The sequence below is a fragment of the Penicillium pulvis genome, assembly GCF_028828015.1.
Source record: "Penicillium pulvis strain IBT 33274 chromosome Unknown contig_12_segment0_segment0, whole genome shotgun sequence".
Lineage (NCBI taxonomy): Eukaryota > Fungi > Ascomycota > Eurotiomycetes > Eurotiales > Aspergillaceae > Penicillium > Penicillium pulvis.
Window position 1 is genome coordinate 2,142,384 of NW_026643072.1, and position 12,556 is coordinate 2,154,939.

The following is a 12,556-nucleotide window of genomic DNA, read 5'->3' on the forward strand; positions in this document are numbered from 1 at the left end:
GCATAATGGCTGTGTGTAACAATAGATCTAGAAGGCGTAGTAGTATAAGGGGCGTCAATATTCCTTCAACACTTTGATGTATTGGTCCTTGCTGTTTCACATCTCATATTCTAACGTAATCTTACTAATCTTACAAAAGAGGATATATCATGAAACAAATGGATCAATCAAGAGGCTAACTTCCGTTGCCCCCAATCTTAGTCGCGTACAGCCTCGTATAACCGCGTTTTAAAGGGGTCTGGCCCCATCCGGGTCGGCCCGACAGCCACGGGCGTGCCGCGAGACACTTACCAGCAGCTCCTGTTCAAAGCACACACTTGACCCGTGGACATTGATATCACAGACTTACGAACGTATTCATCTGTCTACGATCCAGAGTGAAATAAGATAAGTATTATCAAAAACAAAATGAAATGCACTTCTTTTTCTAAGCATAAGCTCATAAAGCATGACTCTTTAGTTGACACCGGGAATAACATCTTTATATATCCATGAACAGTCACTCTACTCAATGTTGGAGAAAGAGAAGGTAGGCTGTCCAGGAATGGAGTTCTCAGCAGAAAGACCCTCCTTCTTCTCACCAGTACCAACAACCTCACCAGTCTTGCCACCCTCCTCAACGGCGATGATCTCAATCTCCTTGTAGCCAGCAGAGCGCTTCAGGCCACCAACAAGCTGAGACAGAACATAAAACTCGTCGAAGGGAAGCTTGCGGTCGAAGACGGTGTCAGGGGACTCGCGGCCCTGAATCAGACGACGCTTAAGACCCTGGACGAAGGGCATAGCCTTCTTCATCTCACCAAGCTTGCCGATCTTGCCGTTAAGCTCCTTGTCGTTGATGGAGATGTTGAGAGAATCGAAGGCATCGCGGACAAGGTCGATGTACTTCTCTTGCCAGACGGGGTACTTCTTGGCAGCGTAAATGGTAACCTTCTTGGGCTTGCGGGGGTCAAAGGCGATGTTCTTGCCCTTAGACAGACGCTTAGCGAAGTTGGCCTCGGCGGAGAGAATGGCCGAGGAAGTGCCACGGACGTAGGCCTGGGCGGCGGAGAGAGCGGGGGAGGGCTCCGGGACGGTGGGGAACTTGGCGAAGTGGATGGATTCGGACTGCTTTCGAGTTAGAAACAAAGTGGACTGTATATTTGTATTAAATGAAGACTGACCTTCTTCAGGACCTCGAGCCAAACGTGCTCGGCCCAGTGAGGAGCAATGGGAGCAAGCATGAGAGCCTGGAGCTCGATGTAGCGCATCAGAGCATCACGGTGCATGCCAACGCCGGAGGCAGCAGCGGCCTCACGGTAGGCATCACGAGCGCTGGTGAAGTCGAAGAGACCGGCCTTCAGGGCAAGCTTGAAATTGGTGCTGGTATGAAGTTAGTAAGGTTTTACATAGAAAGACTTCGATTCGAACTTACTCCTGGTAGTGCTTCTGGGCCTCACGAACAAGAGTGTTGATCTCGTTGTCGAACAGCTTGTCAGCGAAGGAATCGGCAGGGCCAGTGCGCAGGGTCTCGTCCTTGACAACCTCCTCAATCCAGTCCTTCAGAGTGTGGAGACGCAGAATGTTGCTGTTGGCAACGGCCTCCTCGAAGTTGGCATCCTCGATGCTGTCACCAGCGTCGGCAAAAGCAATACGAGTAGCATCGGCACCGAACTTATCAACCGCATCCTTCAGGGTGAGGAAGTTACCGGTACTCTTACTCATCTTCTCACCGTTCAGCATCAGGTGACCGTTGGCACGAACACCACGGGGCCAGAGGTGCTCGGGGAAGAGAGCAACGTGAATGTACAGGAAGAAGGTCAGGTGGTTCTGGATAAGATCCTTACCAGAGACGCGGACATCGAGAGGGTACCAGTACTCAAACTCGCGGCGCATCTTCTGGAGAGCCTCCTTGCTAATTCCACTGTTGGTGATCAGGTCGTCACCGATTTCCCGGCGGGTAAAGATGTAGTCCCAGACCTCATCGATCATCTGCTCGGGCTTCAGGTTCAGCAGACCAACAGTCTTACCGTAACGATCACCGTGCAGAAGGTGAGAAATAGTGTAGTAGGCCATGTAGATAGTGCTGTCACTCAGAGACTCAACCAGGAACTGCTTGTCCCAGGGAAGCTTAGATCCAAGACCGTAGGTTCTGGCGCAAGCCCAGCGGTTGAGCCAGGACAGGTTCTTCTCGAAGCCGTTCTTGGTCTCGGGAGCGTAGGTGTTGAGGGTGTTGACAACGTGGTCAAGGGTGGTCTTCTGCCACGGGCCATCGTTCTCACCGTAGTTCAGGAACCACTGACCCAGGTAGGCAACGACACAGTCATCGCCACTACGGCTGACAACCTTGCCCATGGGGTCGGCGAAGGGGAAGGCGTCACCGCTGTCAATGAGCGCCTTGCGGATCTTGTCCTTGACAGAGCTGACAGCCTCGCCCTTGTACTCGCCAACGAGCATGGTACCCTTGTAGAATCCCTCCATGTAGGCTAGCTCCTTGGCCTGAGCAAGCTGGGTAACATCCTTGGGGGAGTTGATCTTCAGCTGCTTAACCAGGGCGGGAGCAGTCAAGTTACCGTAGGTAGGGGTCTCAATAACGGGGTAGATCTCCTTCTCGGCCCACTCCTTCTTAATACCGTAGAATTCAGCCTTCTTGATCAGGTCCATCAGAGTGGCGTAATCATCAGGGCTGTCGGAGGGAACGGAAGTGACAACACCGGTACCCTTGGCAGCTGAGACGCCATCCATAGGCAGAATGTAGACACCCTCAGAGTGGAAGGACAGGGGAGCGTTGACCAAAGTACCGACGAAGTCAGAACCAGGAGCCTCAACGACAAGCGGGAGCTGGTCCTGAGTCTTGGGGAAGTTGTCGTTATCGAAGAAGTGGCCCTGGAAAGCCATGTTCCAGGCAGCACGCTTGGTGACAACAATGTATTCCTTCTCCTTCAGCTTGAAAAGACCGTAGTTGATCTTGGGGCCAACGAAGCAGTTGGTCTGGCCGTACATAGTCTCGGGGCGCAGGGTGGCGGGGACAAAGTAAACCTTGGCATCCTCCTCAACCTTGCCCTTGACAAGCTCAGCAAGCTTAGGGGACCACTCCTTAACCTGGAGCTTGATAGCAGTGTACTCCTGGGGACCAACTCCCTCGCCCTCAGTGCGGTCGTGGTCCATGCAGGGCTGGCCATCCTTGGGCGAGTATACAGTGTAACGGCTACCGTACTGAATCTTACCCAGCTCGTGGAGGCGGTTCATCTGCCAGCGGACGAAAGCATCGAAGTAAGGGTTGGCGTCGGTGGTGACGAACTCACGGCGCCAGTCGATGCGGGCACCCATGCTGTTCAGGTCGCGGACAGCGAGCGGGGGGAAGTGGTCGAGCCAGTAGTTGGCATCAGCGAACTTGTGAATATCCTCAATTGGGACACCAATGGCCAGCATGATCTGGAACTGGTACTTCATCTTAACGGTCTTGGCCGCGGCCTTGCTCTTTTTTCCAGAGAACTTCTCGGCCTGCTCCTTGACCTCGGGCTTAGACTCCTGGGTAGGAGCAGCAGGTGCGGAAGCCTCCTCATCCTCCTGGTAGCCCTCGAAGTTCTGGCCGAACATCTTCACCTCATCGCGAAGCTTATCGGCACAAGCCTTGATAGGCATACCAGTGCAGTGGAAACCAAGCGGGAACAGAGCACGCTTGCCCTCCATGCGGGCGTAACCGGCCATGAACTCGACCTTGGAGGCAGTGAAACTGTGTCCGGCGTGCAGGGTACCGTTCATGTAAGGGAAGGCCATGGTACCGTAGAACTTGGGGTGCTTCTCACGCATCTGGTCGGCGGTCATGGAGCCCTCGGGGATCTCCTCGAAGGACGGGGCATCGACCTCGAAAACCTTGTTCTCCTTCCATTGCGCTTGGTATTTCTTCTCAATTGCGATCAGGGTGTCACGCTTCTCGGTCTGTGAAGGTTTGAGTTCGGTCAGTAACGGCTAAAAATCGGTGTCAATAGAGGGGGAGGGGCAAGTTAACATTTTCGAGCTTGAGGGTGTTCTTGGAGCCATTGCTCGGGTCGAGCTCGGCGGAGACGGCGGGGGGTGCCATGGTTTCTCTCAGCAGGATATTGTCCTGTGCAAGATTCCGAGGGGCAGAGAATGAAGATCGCGGGGGAATATATAAAATCGACAATCGATAATCGATAATGAGTGGGTGACTCAGTATGGTAATACCGCTGTATCAATGCCTTTATCTGCAGTATGTTTTATGGTAATTTACGGCTAATGCAATTCCTTAGAACAGCAGCCAGTCATGACTCATTTTAAATGAAGCGACAAGTAATGTTAGATAGATAGGAGGCTGAAACATGTTTAATCCAAGATCATTTACTCATTCAAGCGCTTTACTTCATACCAATTCATCAGTATCAACTAGGTTGTGTACCGCTGTTACATGGTTGTCACGTGACCTTTATGTCGGAGCAACTTTTGATGCGCAACAGTTTCCGCAAAATTCCCCGGATCAACGACAACACGCCCCGAACTGTTTGTGAGACCACCGGGCAGGATTTTCGCCAATTGGACTACTATATCCTTACAATCGGTCTCAAAAACACCTTCGTGACTTTAAGGCCAGCCGCTGCGCGGCTCAACCTGCCATCATGGTCAACTTCCTCAAGCGGATGCGGAAGCTGAAGACAGTAAGTTGTCATGGAGCTCAAGGCTAGCCCAATTCTATGGACCATCAACAAATCAAAAAGAAGATTGGCTAACTAATTTCTCTTCCCTTTCCGCAGAGAGTAAGACCTCCCTACATGCCCCATTGATTCTCCGCGCCATCAATTTCAACCCTCGACATCCCGAAGATTCCAATCGACCCCGAAAACACACTCGGACACACCAAGACAAATCACGCCGACCCAGCAAAAACAGCAATGCTAACCACAATACTGTACAGATGCTCGATGTTCGAGTCGGACTCGGCGCCGCCCTCTTCCCCAGCCAAGTAACTGCCACAAAAGAATTCCCAGCGGTCACCCGCCTCCACCTCACATATGCTAAGAAGATCTACGGCGGCCACCATGGCGCAAGACTTTTCTGGCGCCAATGTCTTCCGCGACTGAAATACCACAACCCGGGCGTCTCCATGACGGTTCAACAAACCGAAGACCAAGAAGGACCGGCCGCATTGACAATCTATTTCAACGAGCAATTGAGCAGCACCGCGGCTGGACTTGCGAGCAAGCAGTTGGTCGACAAGCATGCGCCGAAGCCGGAGGCTAGTGAGAAGTCTGTTGTTGTGGATTTGAAGAACCTGGATCCCAAGGAGATCTGGACTCGGGTCCAGGCTTCGACAGGTGCGGCGGATGTTCCTCCTTCTGAGGAGGATTTGACTGAGGCGAAGAGGTTGGCGGCTATTACGGAGAAGGCTGTCGGGGATCGGAAGCGTATATCGGCGATGCGACAGGCGAAGAAGGATCAGGAGCGTATGCTTGCTGAGGCGAGGGGTGAGGTTGAGAAGCTGAAGCAGGGCTAAGATATCCCGGGTTGATGATCGGTTCGGTCTGGATTCTCTTCTCTTGAGATTGGGAAGAGCAACCCACTTGTAGCATAGCATCTTTTTGTTCGTCTCTTTCCTTATAACTATGTATTTTTGAATATTCTAAAGCATCAGAAAGGTGCATTGAATTGTTTTTAATTCTCATTGCAGGATCTAGTCACTTGCGACTGGTATAGAGCTGGTCAAACTTGAAAAGTAAAGAATACACGCTCGCCTAGTAAAGAACACAGGGAAGCAAACGAACAGAAGAAAACAAGGTCATCATGTCACACGTCGGAGAAATGAAACCAATTGAGGAACGAAATTCAGGCCAGGGTATGAAAAGGCAATGTACATCGTGAGAAGAAAGATGAAGGCGTAACAGTCGCAGGTATAGTACTCTTTAAAAAACGAGTCCTGCGCTGAATGGTATATGTCCAACCAATCAACCCAAGAAATCCCGAAATATCAACAAACTCCTTTCCCCAGTTTTATGCGTGATCTGGATTGTAAGTGGTTCCCCCGAGCATGGCCTGTCCAGTAGGGCCGGACGGGGTCGGCGATGTCGCATTTGCGCTTGGTTCCACCAGTGTAGATGGGCCAGCATGTACGCGACCCGCGGCAGCAGTCTGCAGTCTTTGGTCTAGCGCTTTGAGTGCCAGGGCACGACGGCGCTCCGCCTCCTCGCGCTTACCCCGGGATCCTCCTCCTCCTCCACCACCACCACGGCTGCTGAGAAGAGTTGGCAAGCCCGCCTCCCCTCTAGCCAGTACTTGCTGATTACCAGATGCAATATCATCCTCCGAGAATGGTTTCAAGATCTTGACTGTTACCAGCAATGTATAGATCTGGTCCGCGACAAAGGCGATCGGAGGCTGCATCACATCGGGGAACAGGCAAGCAAAAGCGAAGGTCTCACTAGCATCACCCTTGATGCCAAGACCGTTGGTTGATGTACCAGTCAGGTCGGGTTGTTGCTTAAAGAATCTTAGGTACGTCCAGCTAGTCAGGAGACCCAGCCACGACAAGATTGCAGCAGTGTCCGTTCCGATCAGGATGCCACTGAGGGTGTTGAGAAGCAGGAATAGGGCAGGAAAATGCTTGACGCGCATCTTGATTAGCCCTTTGAAGATCGCCACGGTGTGTTCGGGGACCAGTTGTTTGAATGCGACGAGGAAGGAGGCCTGGATGGCGACACCGCCGCAGATCTGGGTTAGGCTGTACATGGAGAAGAGAGGGTCAGATCGGACAGCAATAGGGGATTTAGGGAAAGTATGCTCACCTCCGATTATGATCGCCCGGTACTGCGCCCCAGAGGAGGTAGATTGGAATGATTGCGACATTGGGGATCACCGTGATGGCCACAATAAACTTGCTGAACTCGCGGGACCCCCACGCGCGCTCGAGGTACTTGCCTCCATAGAATATGGTGGCAGCGTTCAGAAGCACGGTAAAGATGTTCTGCTCGACTAGGGTGGCTGTGACGAGTGTCCAGGGATAGTAGAAAAATTGCGAAGGAACGAGAGTCAGGTAGGGAATGATTGGGTTGGTTTGGTTGCCATTGGGGGTGTAGTCCAGTTCACGCCATCTGGCAATGTTGTAGAGTAAAGAAAGGGCGAGGAGGCTGACGAGGAAGAAGCGAGTAGCAGGGGGAATGTTGACTCGGACGGGCATTTTTGAAGGGCACTCGCGGCGTGCGAGACCGCAGGCGTGTTGTTAAGCTGAACCCGGAGTTTGTAGACGGAGGAAGCCACACAAATCAACGGAAGTTGACATGCACGGGTCCACTAGCCCGAACAACGGAGGGATCTGTCACATACTTGCAAATAAAGTCTTGGTTTTGAAACCCAGTATAATTGAAGCTCGATTTATGAAGTTTAACTCTTTTTGTTTTATGTATCTAGTTAGTTTTCTCCCGAGGTCTAGCGAAAATGTATCCATGCTCCAGCTGTTTATTGAGCAATCATATCAAGAGCGGGGACTGAGATATATTTCGAAGACCATCAAGATAGACTTTGCTTTCATCTTATGGGATATATTAAGTTTTGGAAAATTCAAAGGTACAAGGCTGGATTTTTCTACTCTATCCTTCCCGTGTCCCGTTCGACGGTATCCAGGTATATATTTTGGCACGACCTAACTACGCCTATATTTGGGTAACCTAGAATAGATGCTGGCCTTACACATCGGGCTTCAATACCAGGTAATTATGTAAGTTGTCAAGGTGAGTCATCATATGATTTGGATTATACAATCATATAAGACAAGATGATATGCTTACTTCTTGTCGTTATACATATAGAGTACCTAGGTGGATCACTGATCGGTGTCAGAATGCGATGGTCGGAAACATGTCCGACCGTATATATCTGCCCCTAGGTAGACAAATAGGGCTCTGATGTTGCATTCATAGGCCTGGGTGTCCAAGGTTGACTTGATCTTCTAGTCTTGCAAAGTCTAGCAGGAGCTATATTTAGTGGAATCTATACTAGGGATCCTAGCTCATCTGATATCTGTGCACAGAGTACATGGGATCTGGATCCACGCTACGATCCACCTTTTGCCGCCCTGCAGTGTTGCCGGGTTCGGGTGCGTGCAGGGTGTTGTACGCTAGGGAACACCAAAGATCCCGTAAGATCCGGGCACAATGGGGGGGAAATGACAAATGGACAATATTCTGGATTTAACAGCCATAGTGAATTATTAGAGTAATGGAGAATAAAGTGGAGAAAGTCCCTTGGAAGTAAGCGAGTCGCACGAGAACAGGGCCGCGACCGAGTGGAGGAACGCCACACAGGATTGGCTCTTGCATTCAAGATGGAGCACCCACTTCCCAGTGGCTAGTGCGCTTAAGCTCAACCGTCACTTTGATGGTCTCCAATCTTCAATTGTTCCTCTTCTCCCTTCCAGTCATTTGGTTGCCAAAAGAGCCGCCACTGTTCCCCCTTGAAGTGTTTCTCTGCTCCAAGTCTGATCTGCGTGTTCTCCCCACGGCTCTATCTCTTCCCTTTTCCCACCTTTCTTCTCCCCCAAACTCTCTTTTCCCTTCCCCAACCTCGCAGTCCGCACTTAATCAACGTACACCCTTGACCCCATCACCCGAATATTCAGCCCCGAATACGCACCGCACCCACTCTCCATTGATTCCGGATCGGCCCCCTTTTTCCTTGGTCTTTTTTTTCCGGCCCTTCCTGTCTCCACATCCAGAAACCTCCACTTTTGATTTTCCAACTTCCCTTGCGGAAGCGCCATCCACTCCCCCATCTGGCATGTTCCGCCCCTAGGTGGTCGCACATGTAATCATGGCACAACCTGACCTTACATCGCATCACGTCAACTACCTAATATGGAGGTACGATGCCCCCTGGCCCCGCGATCTGCTTGCATCTGCAGACCACTAACTTCTTTTCCACAGGTACCTCCAGGAGTCAGGTTCGTATCTTGCGCCTCTTTGCTCTATTCATTCGATGTTCCCCCAATCATTTCGAGACCTATGCGCCGATGCGTAGGCATGCTCTAGCTACTGGGACTCTATCCTAACCTTGTGCTACAGGTCATGGCGAAGCTGCTGTATCACTGCAGCGTGCGTGGTATCCGGAACCACAGAATCTACCATTTGCGCGCCACATCCAGACTCACGCGCTGGTGTCGTTGGTCCAAAAGGGCCTGCAATATCATGAATTGGAGTCATCAATTGACAAGGTAGGCCTGCGCGACAACACAAGAAACCTTTGATGCCGGTTCATGCATATTCTAACCACCATCTACAGGAGGGAAATCGTATCAATTTTACACCTACCGACTTTTTTTCGGCCCGGAGCCCTTTGAGCTGGCCGCTTTGAAAAGCCGGGATGAAGCTGGCACAGACCACCCCGCGCCAGACTCGCGCGACCGCGTAACTAATGGACATGCACCGGAGGCTCCCGGCATGAAGCGCAAAGGCGAAACGAATGGCGACTCCATGGAAGTGGACGCCGAGATCGAAAGCAAGTCGGGTTCTCCTATGCCGGATGTGGATGGGGACGGGGATGTGAGTATGGGGGCCGATGAGGTGCCTCAGGAACCCACACTCAGCACGGGCGACAACGCCAGCGTCCAGATCTCCCCCGCCAAGGCTGCCGATTTGACACCCGACACCGCCTGTCTGGATCTAGAAGATCACGTGATCGATACCGTTTGGCGACCTGGCGACCCGACAGTGTTTGTGACCAGAGGAGAGGCCTTTTGCAGCCTGTGGAAATTGTCATCATCATCAGCGCCTGTACAGAATAAGTTTGTTGACCTCAAGGCCAGCGAATCGTATGTATCCGCTGTTGCATGGGATGGCATCGGCACCAAATTGGCCGTGGCCTCGATTCGGGACATGAAGGGAGCGGTTACCATGTATAACGCCGAGGGCAACGTGGTAGATATGCTTCCAGATCTTCCTCGAATTATCAGTGGATTGTACTGGGCGCAGAATAGCCCCCAGCTGGTGATTGTTGCATCGAACGAAAAAGACTGCGAACTGGCACTCTGGGACGACACCCAACGACCCGATCAGTACCAAACTATGGTCATCAAGAACCGAATCTATGACATGGTATGGACTGGCCGAAATGAAATCTTTGCGTGTGGTGATGGGACGGTCTACCAATGTAGTGTGGACCGGAACATTCACTTAATCAAGGAGTATTCGTCCGACAGCCAGACCGCATGGACTTTCATTCGTTCTATTGAAACAAGCCAGGGCTCTGTTGTAGTTGTGGCAGGATACGAAAGCGCGGCAGACTCTGAAGCTGCCGTCATCTGGATCCCAACCCACGATATTGTCATTGATAATGCACACAAGCAGGCGATCACGGCTATTGACATCCGGCCTCAGTCACCTGCACAGCGACGAAACTCTTCGATCACAGGGAAATACTCAATCGCTATTGTTACATATTCAGAAGATGGCACCACCAACGGATGGGATGTAGATCTGGAACAGAAGGAGTTTCAGCCACTTGACCGATTCCACCTGGATTCCAACATTCCCACTTTTGCGGGTGGTTTCTCACCCGATGGGTACGCTCTTGCGGCAGTCAGCAAAGATCGACTCTTTATCTGGAATGCCGAGCGCGGCGGGGATCCCATGGCTACCTGGACTGCTCCAGGTTCAAAAGAGGTCAAGGAAGAAGCCGATGCCCCAACAAACGGTCAGAATGGTCATACTACGCGAACCGACTGCACTCTATCATGGGATACCGATGGGAAAAAGCTTGCATATGGGTTTGGAAATAAGGTAAGTCCTTTCTCACCAATGCTACGGCCAAGATAGTTGGTTAACAGTTGTTCTCAGATGGCTATCGTTAATCTCCAGCGGTGACCGCTCTACCTAAGTCTAATAACAGACAAATGACAAGACATCCAGCTGCATGTGTCGATAATAACACATTATTTTTTTTTTCTTTTCCCTCATGGTTCACGGTCGGTGTTGAGTCGCTTTTTCCATTCGGAGTACGGGACCATGAAACTGGTCTAATTGATACCTTGATCGGAGGCGGGTTTTGACACTGCCTCTGCTTCACCCGCTTTACTTCTTAGGCCCAAGGCCCCAAAAAGGTGCTCGACCTACGGAGATCACTTAACGCCTAATGTTCCCAAGCACGATCCAATGTCAATCCAGTTGACCAAGCATACCTCGTGGAAGATGGCGCAACTCTTCCGGTCCTCACCCATTTTGTTCTACATATTATTATTTTCCCGGACATATATTGTTGATTTAGAAGATGCATTACGGCATGCATTGCTTGGAATAGGACTTGGGCACGGCGAACGAAACGGATGGCGAGAGATGGTTTTGATTATTCTGTTCTTATTACTTGGGGGTGGTTTGAATCTCGCTGATTTGTATCTCGAAGCAAAAATGCATTGACCTTGAAGTGTACTCTAATCTTTCTACATTGTGACGTTTGCCTTGAATTTGCGTCTTCTCTCGTAATCTCGTAATTTTCATAGTATCGTAATCGTAGAACTTATTATACACTAAACTTATACCATGATCATGTCTTTAACAGCTGACGTTGTCTCTGTTCTCGCCTTGTTCTTCGCCCTCGCGCTCGGACCTGAAATCCATCTTGAACATCTTTCCATCCGCGCATCCAGGCGCTCAGACCATCAAGTACAATCTCTCCCTCTGTTTCACCAATTTCATCATAGTGTTTGCGACCACCCCAGCCTCGTTTGTTTTTTCGGCGTATGAGATCTTTCGCAGCCCGGGCTCTTTTCTGTTCTTCCTGCATTCCTTCAATCCAATGTTGTAATTCATGAATCGTTCCCTGAATTCCTTCCAACTCAATTGCATCTTCCACCAGGTCCGAGCGACTAGAATCAAATCATATCAGCAAAGCCCAACTAAGCAATGAAGCACGTGTGTACCTACAGCTCTGATACTTCATCCTCAAGTTCAGCTACCGTTCTTGTCAACCCCCGACAACGATCCTCATAGACCTCACGAATTTCAACAGACTCTATATGTCGCTGCTCTAGCTCCTGATTCAAAGAAGTGACCTCTTCTAAAAGCGTTGTGAGCTGGCACGAGAGCTCTTCCCGCTTGCGCTCATCAATACGACTCTTCGCTAGCCAAGCCGGCTCCTTCAAATCGGCGGCATCGGGATCTCCTAGCAAAGACTTTGTGCGAAAGCTCCGACGCCGAACGCTATGCGCTTCCTCTTGCGCGAGCTCCGGCTGCGGATCACGGAGGATAGATTCAATCGCATCGAGGTGTTGGTGGATCAATGGGCCAGCGTTGCTGTCCCTGTTGTCTGCGCCGAGGGATGCTGATGCGAGAAGCGCCAGTTCTGCGAGACGGTCTTGCCATGGTTGTCGTGTGGCCGGACGCGCATCTGGGGTGTGATTATTTGCGGTTTGAATCGGTTCAAGTATGGCTTTGGTAACTGTGAGTCCAATGTGTTCCGGCGATTCCATGTGGCTAACTATGTTTGGGTTTTTCATGGTGAGTGCATGAAAGAAACCATGATCTATCGCACCAGTTGGATGTGGCTGGGGATCTGCAGCTTCTACACATCACATCGGAAT

General features: G+C 51.0%; 5 protein-coding genes across 5 annotated transcripts; 2 read left to right on the forward strand and 3 right to left on the reverse strand.

Moving 5' to 3' along the window:
- Positions 1 to 392: 392 nt before the first annotated feature.
- On the reverse strand, positions 393 to 4,129 carry N7503_002014 (leucine--tRNA ligase CDC60). Its single transcript, XM_057061561.1, has 4 exons — positions 3,992 to 4,129; positions 1,415 to 3,921; positions 1,164 to 1,362; positions 393 to 1,107 (listed from the first exon to the last, which is right to left on the reverse strand). Exons 1-4 carry the CDS (start codon positions 4,061 to 4,063, stop codon positions 505 to 507), a joined length of 3,381 nt encoding a protein of 1,126 aa, XP_056925523.1. The 5' UTR covers positions 4,064 to 4,129; the 3' UTR covers positions 393 to 504.
- Positions 4,130 to 4,616: 487 nt separating this feature from the next.
- N7503_002015 (mitochondrial 54S ribosomal protein mL61) lies at positions 4,617 to 5,491 on the forward strand (the record flags this gene model as incomplete). The annotated part of the gene is made up of 2 exons (XM_057061562.1): positions 4,617 to 4,655; positions 4,913 to 5,491. The coding sequence occupies 2 exons, from the start codon at positions 4,617 to 4,619 to the stop codon at positions 5,489 to 5,491; spliced, it is 618 nt and encodes a 205-aa protein (XP_056925524.1).
- Positions 5,492 to 5,985: 494 nt separating this feature from the next.
- On the reverse strand, positions 5,986 to 7,225 carry N7503_002016 (rhomboid family protein; the record flags this gene model as incomplete). The annotated part of the gene is made up of 2 exons (XM_057061563.1): positions 6,777 to 7,225; positions 5,986 to 6,712 (listed from the first exon to the last, which is right to left on the reverse strand). Exons 1-2 carry the CDS (start codon positions 7,166 to 7,168, stop codon positions 5,986 to 5,988), a joined length of 1,119 nt encoding a protein of 372 aa, XP_056925525.1. The 5' UTR covers positions 7,169 to 7,225.
- Positions 7,226 to 8,796: 1,571 nt separating this feature from the next.
- On the forward strand, positions 8,797 to 10,844 carry N7503_002017 (uncharacterized protein; the record flags this gene model as incomplete). The annotated part of the gene is made up of 6 exons (XM_057061564.1): positions 8,797 to 8,846; positions 8,910 to 8,926; positions 9,048 to 9,196; positions 9,265 to 9,274; positions 9,376 to 10,760; positions 10,818 to 10,844. 6 exons carry the CDS (start codon positions 8,797 to 8,799, stop codon positions 10,842 to 10,844), a joined length of 1,638 nt encoding a protein of 545 aa, XP_056925526.1.
- Positions 10,845 to 11,520: 676 nt separating this feature from the next.
- N7503_002018 (uncharacterized protein) lies at positions 11,521 to 12,445 on the reverse strand (the record flags this gene model as incomplete). The annotated part of the gene is made up of 2 exons (XM_057061565.1): positions 11,521 to 11,842; positions 11,901 to 12,445. 2 exons carry the CDS (start codon positions 12,443 to 12,445, stop codon positions 11,521 to 11,523), a joined length of 867 nt encoding a protein of 288 aa, XP_056925527.1.
- Between the last annotated feature and the right edge of the window lie 111 nt (positions 12,446 to 12,556).